Source organism: Trifolium pratense, linkage group LG1, assembly GCF_020283565.1.
Source record: "Trifolium pratense cultivar HEN17-A07 linkage group LG1, ARS_RC_1.1, whole genome shotgun sequence".
NCBI classification, from domain to species: domain Eukaryota; kingdom Viridiplantae; phylum Streptophyta; class Magnoliopsida; order Fabales; family Fabaceae; genus Trifolium; species Trifolium pratense.
The window spans coordinates 25,261,626-25,274,910 of record NC_060059.1 but is presented as its reverse complement, the minus strand read 5'-3'; the positions used below and the strand labels follow the sequence as shown (position 1 = coordinate 25,274,910).

Below are 13,285 nucleotides of genomic sequence, written 5' to 3'. Positions count from 1 at the left end.
CTTTTCAATTGATTTTTTTGTCCACATGTAAGAATCATATACGGAACCCACTATTATTTGTTTAAGAGATTTAAATCTTAACATTTGAACTAATTTATTATTGATGAGTTAATAATGCTTTAAAACCATGTATATTAGCATAGGCGGAACTAAATGGTGGCCTAGGTGTGTCACAAACCCCAGTCCCCACCCCTCCTCCCCAATCATTGTTCTAGTTTTATTTTTTTCCTTTTTTTTGTATCTTGTTCTTTCTCTTCATGTATTTTATTCTTCCTCTATTATCTTTTGTTGTTTGATTTGATAAGTGAATTCCTATATAAAAATCATGTTGAAATATGAACTTTTGTTTGCAATCCCAAGTTTTAATATGATGACATCAAATCTTAGAATTGAGTTTTTAGCATAACTCAATTCTACAAAACCCATATATTGCAGAGTATTATTTTAAGATATATAGTTTAATTTTCTGATGATTAACTTTGCTAATTCGGACTTAAACTTTAGTGGCTCATCCAATTTTTTTTTACAGAAAATCATTTAATTTTTTTTTTTTTTGGTGAATGGTCAGGGGTAGAAAGCCCAAAAAAATCATTTAATTCTAGTACTAACAAATTGAGGGCTGTCCATTCCATTGTACATGCATGTTTGGGATTGCATAGCATATTAATATATTATAAGATAAAGTTGGTTGTTCATTCTACTTTGGTTGATGGGAGAGACATTATCATTTGATACACCAAGGGATCAACATGCATTTTCAATGTAAATTCCATTCCTTTCATTTTCTTAATAATTTATAATAAAAACGTTGGAATTTGACACAGCATCAGCACAACGCTCTTAAACACAAATTAAAAAAATAAAAAAACAAAAAAAAAAACTATACATCATATGATATGACTAATAATGTGAATGTCTTATAATTGCAATATGTGATGTCTCATTTTCTTCATCATCTCCATCAGACGTTGATGAGTCATCCTCAGAATCCTGATATAATATATGCAGAGGAAAAATCATTCATTAGTCGTGATTTCATATCAAACTACTAACAAGTTCATTTTATATTATAAGTTGGTTGCTTATATTACTATAATATCATATAAATTAATATTTTTACAAATTCTGAGTTATATATGTCTAAAACATATACGTGACACTCATTTAAAAATAATCATATATACATTTCTATTAGTTATATGGACATTTTAAACAAAAATTTAACTAAAAAACCAACGCAATGTAGTTTTATGGCTTAAAATAGTCAATTCAGCCGTTGTGATCGGACTCTAAGCACACTTTTTATAGGGTCATCTTATCTTTTCCTTATTCGAGCCTCGATTATGGAAGAAGGAGCCGAGACAGAAATATCAGCAACAACCAGATTTATTACAGGAACAGAATCAACTTAAAACATAAAATAAATTTAGTATGATAAAAGAAAATTGAAAAACTTAAAATATAAAATAAACGTGCTGGTTCTATGACTCTTTGTAAACTTTTGCAGTCTATCTTGGCACGTCTTGTGCTGGGGAGGCTGTTGTGGTAATATATATCATTTTAGCTTTTTCAAAAAAAATAAAATAAACGTGCTGAACATACATTTTTAGTATTAATATGTCCAAAGAAATTATGTTAACATAAATAAATTTAAATACTTGTAGATGAAAAGATTATGAATTAACCTGTTGATAATGACGCTGAATACTTTTATGAATGGCACCCATAGTCCTAATAATTATGCACATAGGTATAATAATTCCACTGGCCCTTAGCATAAAGATCTACAAACACAATACATAATATTAGAAGATTAATCAATGATTCACAAGGCATATAGTTTTTTCTTGTTTTTAAGTTTAAATTTGGGAACCAATTAAGTACTACTTACCGTAAGAATTGTAAATGGATAATCTTCCATTCCATTTGTAAGCAAAGCAAAAAGATGTCTTAAAAGTAATATGAGAGTAAACTGCAAAACCAAAAAAGAAGAAGCTAATTAAACAACTTAGCTTAAATTAACTTTAATACATAAAAAATTGTTCGATCAAAATCAGATGGCTGATATTTAAAAACTAAAATTGAAAGAAAAATTTAAAATCTGCACAACATAGGTTATCCAATAATTAATTTATTGAAAATATAAATACTGTATATTTAAAGTATCTTTAACATGTGCCCATGACACATATTAGCATGACCCTTAAGGATAATCCAAATCCAAAATTAGTATAGATTTTAACAATAAGTAAAATGGTCCTAAATGTCAACAAAACAAATTCATTGTTCCCTTAAAACAGAAAATAAGGTGAAGCCATTGACCAACCACAACTAACTAGCCAATGGAATCGGCAAGGCAATAATTGCAATGAGTGTTTGACCCATTAATTTTATTCCAAGTCCAACCTACATTTTTTTTCTTTTTACTAATCTTTTTCATAATCTTAATATCTGGTCTAAAGACCAATTAATGTTTAAGAGACTAACTTTATTGTTCACTAATAATGGGGTTCAATTGAAGCTTGAACAAAGGTTTATATGAACTTATCCAACACATAAAGTAGTAGTTTGGACACTGGGGCTCAATTGAAGCACGAGAATTTTTTCATATAAACTGATCTAACACAAAAGGTGGTCTGAGAAGAATTTAAACTTGAAACTTAAAAAGGAACATACTTTGAAGTGTCAAATCAAACGTCGTACTTGTTAAGAAAGCAGTTAATTCATCTTGAAGTTTGTTTTGTTTGATCCTAGGTAGTTAGTTGGTTAGTCTAACTACCAAAAGTTGTTAGGAATTAGTTAGGCCAAGGTAGTTACTTGTAGCTTAAGTAACAAGTATAAATACACCTTAGTGTATCAATTGTAATATAACTTTTTGCCCATTAAGGATGAATAAAAATTTCTATTTTCCCTAAGTCTTTCATATTCAGTTTTTCACCAAAATCATCAAAGAAACTTGTTCATCTTATATATAGCAGTTTCTGCAAAACTGCTAGTTTGCCCACAGTCAAGCCTGCGTGCCTGCTGAGCTTGCCTGCAACCATCCTCTGAAGCGCAACAGAGTCAGAGGCAACACAACCTCTGAACCTTGCATCCTCTGAACCAGCCAAACTCTTGCTTCTGCTGCGCCAACAATTGGCATCAAGAGCCTGGTTCAATCACAGGTAACAAGAGTGAATTGTGAAGGAATCAAGTGGAGAAACACAAAGTGAGCTGTGTAGATTGATTTCTTGAAGATTCAAGATGAACACCCAAGGTTTTGGTACAAACATTCTGATTCTTGATGGAAAGAATTGGGATAGATGGAGTGCAGTGATGAAGTCCTTATTTGGAGCACAAGAGTGTCTTGAGGTAGTGGTGAATGGATACGATGAGTTGGGAGCAAATCCAACCAATGATCAGAGAAATACCTACAAAGAAAACAAAAAAAAAGACTGCAAGGCTTTGTTCTATATCCAGCAGAATTGTGATGCACAGCATTTTGAAAAGATTTCAAAATCAACTAAGTCCAAAGAAGCTTGGGATATACTCGAGGGTTACCACGATGGTGGAACCAAGGTCAAGAAGGTGAAATTGCAGGCCTTTAGGAGGCAATATGAGTCTATGGTGATGGAAGAGGATCAAAAAGTAAGTGATTTCTTCTCAAAACTTCTTGCACTTGTTCATCAAATGCAAAATTGTGGAGAGACTGTCACTGATGAAATGGTAGTAGAGAAAGTGCTTAGATCCTTAACTCCAAACTTTGATAATGTGGTAATAGCTATAGAGTATGTGAAAGATACAGCTACAATGAAAATTGAAGAATTACAAAGTGCTTTGGAAGCACATGAGATTAAAGTTCTCAGTAGAGGTTCAGAAAAGAAAGAACAACAAGCCTTGCAAGCTCAAACCAACAAGAAAGAAGATAATGGCAAGAACTACAAAAAGAAAGGCAAAGATAAACCAAAGTGGCTTAAAGATCAGAGTTCAAAAACTGATGACAAAGCTGAATCCTCTAAAGGAGGAGGTTTTGTCAAAGGTAAGAACAAGAAGAAGAACTTTGATAAAAGCAAGGTGAAATGCTACAATTGTGAGAAGCCTGGCCATTTTGCAGATGAGTGTTGGTACAAGAAAGATCAACAAGAGGCTAATGTTGCAGAAGAAAGTGATGTAAAGTCAGTCTTGATGATGGCTACTATAGGGGATGAGTGTGAGAAGAATGAAGAATGGTTTCTTGATTCAGGGTGTTCAAATCATATGACACCACATAGAGAGTGGTTAACCAATTTTGATGCAAGCAAAAAGTCTAGTATAAAACTAGCAGATGGGAGAAAACTTGCTGCTGAAGGTATTGGTAACATAGTGATCAAAAGTAAGAAGGGAGGTAAAGTGATCATCTCTGAAGTGTTATTTGTCCCTAGTATGAATTGCAATTTGCTCAGTTTAGGTCAATTGGTGCAAAGAGGGTTCTCTGTAAGTATGGAGGATAATGCACTGAAGCTGTTTGACAAAATGAAGAACTTGATCTTGATGTGCAGCTTGTCAAACAACAGAACCTACAAGTGTAGAATCTCAAGTGTAGATATGATGTGCATGTCTACCACAGTGATTGATGAGGTTGAAGCACTTTGGCACAAAAGGTATGGACACTTGAACTATAGAAGCCTCAGTGATTTAAATTCTAAGGAATTGGTGTATGGCCTGCCTAAGTTTAAGACTAAGAAGTCCATATGTGAGATATGTGTGAAGAGTAAGCACAGTAGAAAACCTTTTGTAGCTGAAATGCCTAAGAGAGCTAGTGGTGTATTGCAAGTTATTCATAGTGACATCTGTGGTCCATTTGAAGCTGCATCATTAGGGGGAAGCAAGTATTTCATCACATTTGTTGATGAATACAGCAGAATGATCTGGTTATACACTTTGAAGCTGAAGAGTGAAGCCTTAGAAGTGTTCAAGAAGTTTAAAATCTTAATTGAAAAAGAAAGTGAGAAATCAATTAAGATTCTGAGAACAGATGGTGGTGGAGAGTATACCTCAAGAGAGTTTGAGAACTTCTGTACTAATCAAGGCATTACACATGAAGTTACTGCTCCATACACACCACAGCACAATGGACTAGCTGAAAGAAGAAACAGAACATTATTAGATATGGCAAGAAGCATGATTAAACAGAAGAATTTGCCACACATGTTCTGGGGTGAAGCAGTACTTACTGCAGCCTACATTCTGAACAAATGTCCAACTAAGAAACTGAAAGTTGTGCCAGAGGAAGCTTGGTGTGGGAGGAAGCCAAGTGTGAAACACCTCAAGGTTTTTGGCTCATTATGCTATAAACATGTACCAGATGCTAGAAGAACCAAACTTGAGGATAAAAGTGAAATAATGATACTCATAGGATATCATCCAACTGGTGCCTACAAGCTATACAATCCAGTTACTCAGAAGGTTCACATTAGCAGAGATGTAATTGTGAATGAAGAAGAGAAATGGAAATGGGAGAAGGAACCAGTGTACAATAGTGAAGTGCAGTCAACTTTCATCTATCCAAGTTCAAGTGATGAATCTGATGGAGGTGATGAAGGTGAACCTGCTGCTGAAACTATTCAGAATCAAGGTACTGATAGTGATGGTAATATGAATTTATCAAGTGATGATGATGATAGAATTCATATGATTGCAAGGACTCAAAGAACCAAACGTGTACCAGCTAGATTGAATGATTGTGAAGTTACTCAAGATAATGCAGTGAATGATGAGGGTGATCTCATTCACTTTGCATTACTAGCTGATTCTGAACCATTGAACTACAGAGATGCTTTGAAAAGTAATGTGTGGAAGAGGGCAATGGAAGAAGAGCTGAAGTCAATTGAGAAAAATCAGACTTGGAAGCTAGTTGACTTGCCAGACAAGAAAAAGAAAATTGATGTGAAATGGGTGTTCAAAGTGAAATTGAACCCTGATGGCACAATTTCAAAGCATAAAGCAAGGTTAGTTGCTAGAGGATTCTTACAGAAACATGGAATTGACTACAATGAAGTGTTTGCACCAGTTGCTAGAATAGAGACTGTGAGGTTGGTTGTAGCATTGGCCTGTAAGAACAAATGGAGCCTGTACCATCTGGATGTGAAATCAGCATTTCTGAATGGTCCACTTGATGAGGAAGTGTATGTGTCACAGCCTCCAGGTTTTGAAATAAAAGGAAAAGAATCAATGGTGTATAAGCTGTATAAGGCACTATATGGCTTGAAACAGGCTCCTAGAGCATGGAACAAAAGGATTGATGACTTTCTGATTCAGATAGGGTTTAAAAAGTGTGCTGCTGAGTTTGGTGTATATGTACATTGCCCTAAAGATGAAGATATAGTCATAATCTGCTTGTATGTTGATGACTTGCTCATAACTGGAAGTAGAATTGCAGAAATTGCAAAAGTGAAAGATAAGCTCAAAAGTGAATTTGAAATGTCTGATCTTGGTGAACTTTCATTCTTTCTAGGAATGGAATTTATGAGAAGAGGAGATGGTATAGTAATGCACCAGCAGAAGTATATTGGTGAATTGCTTGAAAAATTTGAAATGGAAAGCTGCAATCCATTATCAAATCCATCAGAAACAAATACAAAAATTGATGAGTGCTCAGATGAAGAGAAGGTTGATCCAACTGTGTTCAGACAAATAGTTGGCTCATTGAGGTATGTGTGCAACAGTAGGCCTGATATATGCTATGCTGTGAGTGTTATCAGCAGATTTATGCATGATCCAAGGAAGTCACACATGATAGCTGCTAAGAGAATCCTCAGATATCTCAAAGGTACTTTGGAAATTGGCTTGCTATTCCCTATTGGTACAAACAGTGCAGGGAGTACTTTGATAGGGTATTCTGATAGTGATTGGTGTGGAGACATAACTGATAGGAGGAGCACATCAGGGTATGTTTTCAAGTTCAACAATGCTGCAATCTCTTGGTGTACAAAGAAACAAGCTGTGACTGCTCTCTCATCTTGTGAAGCTGAGTATATAGCAGGCACCTTTGCAGCATGTCAAGCAATTTGGTTGAATTCAGTGATGATAGAAATCAAGTGTGAACCAGTGAAGCCTCTAATCCTAAGGATTGATAACAAGTCTGCTATAAGTCTTGCTAAAAATCCAATTTCACATGGCAGGAGCAAGCACATTGCTACCAGATTTCATTTCATTAGGGAACAAGTGACAAATGGAATGATTGAAGTGCAGTATTGTCCAACTGAAGTACAGCTTGCAGATGGTTTTACAAAGGCTGTGAAGCTTGACAGGTTTGAGTTTTTGAGGAGGAGCTTAGGACTGGTTGTTTGCAATTCAAGCATGAATTAAGGAGGAGTGTTAAGAAAGCAGTTAATTCATCTTGAAGTTTGTTTTGTTTGATCCTAGGTAGTTAGTTGGTTAGTCTAACTACCAAAAGTTGTTAGGAATTAGTTAGGCCAAGGTAGTTACTTGTAGCTTAAGTAACAAGTATAAATACACCTTAGTGTATCAATTGTAATATAACTTTTTGCCCATTAAGGATGAATAAAAATTTCTATTTTCCCTAAGTCTTTCATATTCAGTTTTTCACCAAAATCATCAAAGAAACTTGTTCATCTTATATATAGCAGTTTCTGCAAAACTGCTAGTTTGCCCACAGTCAAGCCTGCGTGCCTGCTGAGCTTGCCTGCAACCATCCTCTGAAGCGCAACAGAGTCAGAGGCAACACAACCTCTGAACCTTGCATCCTCTGAACCAGCCAAACTCTTGCTTCTGCTGCGCCAACAGTACTCTAAAATCCCAAGTCTATAAAACTAGTAGTATAATTATATTATAATATTTTAACAAAACGACACGTAGGCATGACAATAAAACTCATACTCGTGGGTACTTGCCCAAATCCTGCCCACTTTGACGGGGGAAAATCCGAGTTGGCTGAGTTTGGGTTCGGGGAAAATCCGTCGACATGCATCGCTACCACAATGCCAATGGATACGATTGAAAATTTATTTGAATTGATTTATTTAAATTGACCTATTGACATAATATATGTAATAATTTTTGAAAGAGTTTATCATAAAGTGTTAAAAAAATCCTTCTCTGAACACAGTTTTCGAAGCGTACAAAAAGTATTAAAAAAAATTAAAAGTGACACGAATATGTAAATTTGTCGTATTTTTTTAAAAAATCTGGGTTAAAAATAACATTTTTCTAGAAAAATATAGAGGAGAATATAAAGCTTACCGCTAAAGCCAGGGATCGACAACAAGACGCGCTTCTATCAGCAGCATAGTTACATTCTGAGTAATTATTTTGTTGTCTTGTTATTACTATTCTTCTGTTTAAACCTTCTTCCTCCCTCCTTGATGATATTTCAAGGCTATCTCTGCATATTTAAAATAAATAAATTTAGTATACTATTTCTCAAATATTAGTACTAATTAACATATATATTTTCAATTTGAGAATAAAGCTCACGGGTTAGAAATTTAGAATTGTGGCATGATTAAGGCTAAATAATTAATTGCAAGGCACATGAATTCACTTTGATTAAATTCCACGCTCGAATGTTGAGTAACATTCACAAATTTAATTTGCAGCCAACAAAATTTAAATTGTTTTGTAGTATTCAACTTAAGCATGTGACATATATTCAACTATACTAAAAAAATAAAATAAATAAATACTATAATGAGGTAATCACCTAATGCCAATGGTCATTGCTTCGTCAGATTTTTGAGGTTTTTTTGGTGGCGGTGCTGTATATCCAGGTTCATATTGCTGAAAAACAATCAAATATAATAAGTAAATATTAAATAAAAATGAATTGGTTTAGTTTAGCTCATTAAATATATACTACTCAGCTCTTGGGATAATGAAAAAGGGTATATATTGTCTCATTCTCCCTCCTATCCTAAATATAATACCAAAAATTTGGGAAAAAAATATCAATTTTGTTTATCAAAATTCTTATATTTTTTCTATAAAAAAAATATAGGTGAGTTGTTGGTTCTCGGGGCTCGGCTCACTAGGGTCGGACAAACTTCAAAGTTCGAGTCATTTTACATATTGTCGACTAAAGAAGTCCTCACATAGACACAATAGAAATTCAACTGACACTATTGCTAGATATGAACCAACTTCTTTTCGAACGAACGAAACTTTCTATGATAAGGAGTCGTAATAATAGAATTATTATTAAAATGAAATCAAGTTATGTCTTTTGGAGAAACAAATAAACATTTTCATTTTCAATTGAAATGGAATGCAGAACAAGAAATAATTTAACATTTCTATAAAAAAAAATAAATATATAATTAACGTACAAGAAACTCAAGCTTCATTACCTGTAAACAAATTTCACAAGTTGTGTTTCCTTTCTCATTACACCATGTTTGAATGCAATCTCTATGAGCAAACTACACACACAAAAAAAAACATTGATCATAAGAAAAATCCCAAAATCACAATGAAAAAAAGAAACCCAAAAAAGCTTAAAGAATTTCTAATTTTACCTTAACAGTACCAGAACAAGCACAAGGAGCTTCTAAGCTTTTGAAGCTTTCAAATTCTTCTTCATGACATATTCTACAACGAGAAAATCCAGAAATTGATTTCAAATTATCAACCAACAAAATAACTTCTCCCATGTTTGATGTTTCTCACAAAACCAGAGTTTTTTCTTTTTTGTGTTTTCTTAAAACTTGTGCTTTGGTTTTCAAATTTTGTGTCTTGTTGTACTCTGTTTCTCTCTGTTCTCCTCTCTCTAGAATCTAAGGGCTTTATATATAAAATAAAATAATATGAATTTACAATATTGTCCTTGTATTGTTTTTCAAGAAAAAAACTATGTCAATATTGATAAGACAATAAGACATTTCCATTTTTTATTTAAATTTTTTTTGTTTTATTTAATTTATTCATTGAGTCCTAATAATTTAAGAGAAATAAAATTTTAACATAATAAAATGAAGGGATACCTTTGACCCTTTCCATTTGGCAAATGGACTTACAATAAAGTCAAAGAAAATCTCATTTTGGCCTGCTTTGAAGAATTGAAGGTATGAAGCATTTAAGTTGGTCAAAATAAAAGATAGAAAACATAGAAGGATATGAATCAATATTTTGAAGAATTCATTGAATTTAAAAAGAGAGGTGTTGGGCTATGTTAATTTGGAAGCAAGATATAGAAAGAGAAGCATTTTGGTAAGAATACCATATGCATCCCAAATATTCAATAGTGTCCACTTATAGAGCAATGAACATAATTTTGACTAAGCTTTTTGGTAAAATAAAAGTCTTGCCTCAATTTTACTTCAATTGTCTTGCCAAAAAGAGTAGTAGCAAAGTGTTACTATCTCAAAAGATATACTATAATAAAAAGTAGATAGATATACAAAAATGGAGGGGGACTATACGAAAACCTCCAAACATCTTAACATAATCTAAAACTAGTTTTTCCCACTCTATTATCAACAAAATAACTCCTAATTTGAGTAGGTATATCGTACCTGTATTTTCAGCAAATTGTGAACTATTGAGATTGCAATTCCCTATAATCATATCAATGAGCACATTGGAATCACTTTCTACAATGAGTTGAGTGACTTCTTGTTTTTCCACAAACTTCATTCTACGTACATACCCCATATTTCAGCATATAAGGCGTCACAACTTCCAATCTTTTGAGTATATCCCCTTATCCAACAACCATCTGAGTTCCACAGTAAGTCGTCACACCCTATATTTCACTTTGAATAATTGATTTATAATAGTAACCATAGAGAGTATCGAAATGACGGACAAACTCTTTCTAGAGTTTTTGCGGATAAATTGTTATTTTGAGAAACGAAACATTCAATATGACTTTCGGATAAAAGAAATTACTCTCTTCAATTTTGAATATAAGGAAATAAACAATTTTTTAAGTTTATTAAATAAAATATATATCTAGATTATTTATGGTCTAGATACATATTTTATTTAGGGTCATGCTAACTAGTTCTCCTGGAACACTGGTTAAGGAAAAAAAAAACATTTTTGCATTGAAAAAAAATCATTTTTCACACTTTTACAAAGTTAACCACACATGTTTTATTTTAATTACTTGAAATTTGATTATCTTCTTTTTAAAGAAACATAAAAAAAATTATTAACACATAATAATATTCATACATTTCACTTTCAATTTAATAATAAAAGTCAATACATTTATTTTTTTCTTTTTACCAAAATTTATCTGCATATATCCGCGGATAAAGATATTTTTACCGTCCCTAAATTTCATACTATGTGTCTTTGCTTGTACGGTTCAAATTTCCCTTTCTCTTTGCATTCACAGAGTTGAGTATTTTGATGGTAGATCCTTCGCCAACGGTAACAAAATATTGCAGACAAACTAAAATTTGAAATCGTGGGACCTTTTCTGTTTTTTTTTTATGGAAACGCGTGCACCGAAAAACGTATGAGACATTTTCAATGGTGTAGTACTTATTAGGTACTTATAGTACTTATTAAGTACTACCATTGGAGCATAACACATTTTAGTACCAAATAGGTACCACTTCTTAAATAAGCACTCTCTCTCTCATAGTACCTAATAGAATTTGTAGAATTCATTTATAAATATGTAGAGTAATTGATGAGATGTTGAGTTATTTGTTGGACCTGTTTAGAATTTTTTAAGAGGTGCTGGGTTGGAGAGATTGAGTGCTTATTAAGTACTATTATTAAAAAATTATAAATGAGTGATGTGTACACGCGAGACCCACTTAGGTACTCAAAATTAGATTTCTCCATTGTGCATTATCTGAGTCGGCGGTTCTTCCTTCCATGCGGTTCTTCTTTAATATTTTGACACCTCATCAAACTTAAGAAAAACTACATAGACAATAACACATAGACGATAATACTAAACGGTATCATAGGAACAATCGCTAAAAAAATTTTGGCCGGCTAAGTGACAAATTCACTTTTTTGGACTCATTAAATCAAAGAGTTAAATGATTTTTTTTATTTTTATAAATATTTTAAATTTTATTTTTAGTATTTATAAAAAATTTTAGTAAATTTTGGTCGTTTTCAAATTTTTTGTCTCTATTTTTAAGGCAACTCATGTGTGTACTTTTGTATTTTTAATGTGGCATTTGGTGTTCTTGATATTTCTTTCTGTTCAACAAATTATATTTCTTTTTGTTGCCTTAGAGATTGCTCGTGATTGATAACGAAGTTGTTTGATTAGATCAATGATAAGCTATCGAAGTTGAGTATGGTTTAAGCTATCAGCTATATGGCTTATATAAATGTATAGCCTAAAATTAATGTGCTCCAATACATACAGTTGAGTATGGTTTAAGCTATGGAGTATGAAAAAAGGAGCAACATATTTTGTGCAATAATTGTAAATTTAACTGTTTTTGATTAGGAATGAAAATGAGAAGGTCTTTATTGAACATTGATACCTCACCTTCAATGTTCATGCAAATATCATTCGAGGTTGAGATATACAATACAGGTAGAAATAAGCCTTAGGTAAGGTGGAACATAAGTATATATTATAGACATAACACTTTTACAATAACGGTAAGATATAATTCCCATTTCGATGAGTGTATGGGTTGATATATCAAAGTTTGATTGGAAATTAATGTATGGACTTATGGGTGGTTGCTTTCTCTTCAAAAGATTATTGTTCGCGCCCCCTAAAAATTCTCACGTGTTTCCTTAAATTATCAAAATAATTAACCTTCTCGCATATTCTATGATGTGAGCACTATTCGTACTCTATTTTTCGAGTGACAGTTTTATTTGACTCAAGTCCAACGTCTCTGTCATCATGAATGAAGATATAATATAAAAAAAAGTTTGCATTCTAGGATTTATTCATGGCGACGCAAACGCTGGGCTTGAGTAAAATAAAATTATCACTCGCAAAGTAGGGTGCAAACTGAAACACAATCCATTATTTATTTATTTTGCGAACTCAATTTACACTTTAATTAATGAATCTTATGAATGTTACACTATTAAAAGATATCTTCGGATATAATTTATCTACCAGAAGATATCTTTTCGAAGAACGAGAACTCATGGGGGAGAAGAGAAATTACCTGGAATCGTTAGATGTCTATTAGATAATGATAGATTTATGATGCATGCACCTACATAATTGGTAGATATGCATCTATTCTATCGATTCAAATTCCACATCACTCTTGGGATGTACATATTATTTTGTTTTCTTTCTTCCCTAAACAAAAGCTCAAGGGTGAATCTAATTTAAGATGTTGTCTAGTTAATATATTATGTG

The 13,285-nt window shown here is 32.8% G+C and overlaps 1 protein-coding gene across 1 annotated transcript; it reads right to left on the bottom strand.

Moving 5' to 3' along the window:
• Positions 1–671: 671 nt before the first annotated feature.
• LOC123906912 lies at positions 672–9,744 on the bottom strand. Its single transcript, XM_045956937.1, has 7 exons — positions 9,492–9,744; positions 9,324–9,395; positions 8,681–8,757; positions 8,221–8,362; positions 1,892–1,972; positions 1,686–1,784; positions 672–990 (listed from the first exon to the last, which is right to left on the bottom strand). The coding sequence occupies exons 1-7, from the start codon at positions 9,624–9,626 to the stop codon at positions 901–903; spliced, it is 696 nt and encodes a 231-aa protein (XP_045812893.1). The 5' UTR covers positions 9,627–9,744; the 3' UTR covers positions 672–900.
• Between the last annotated feature and the right edge of the window lie 3,541 nt (positions 9,745–13,285).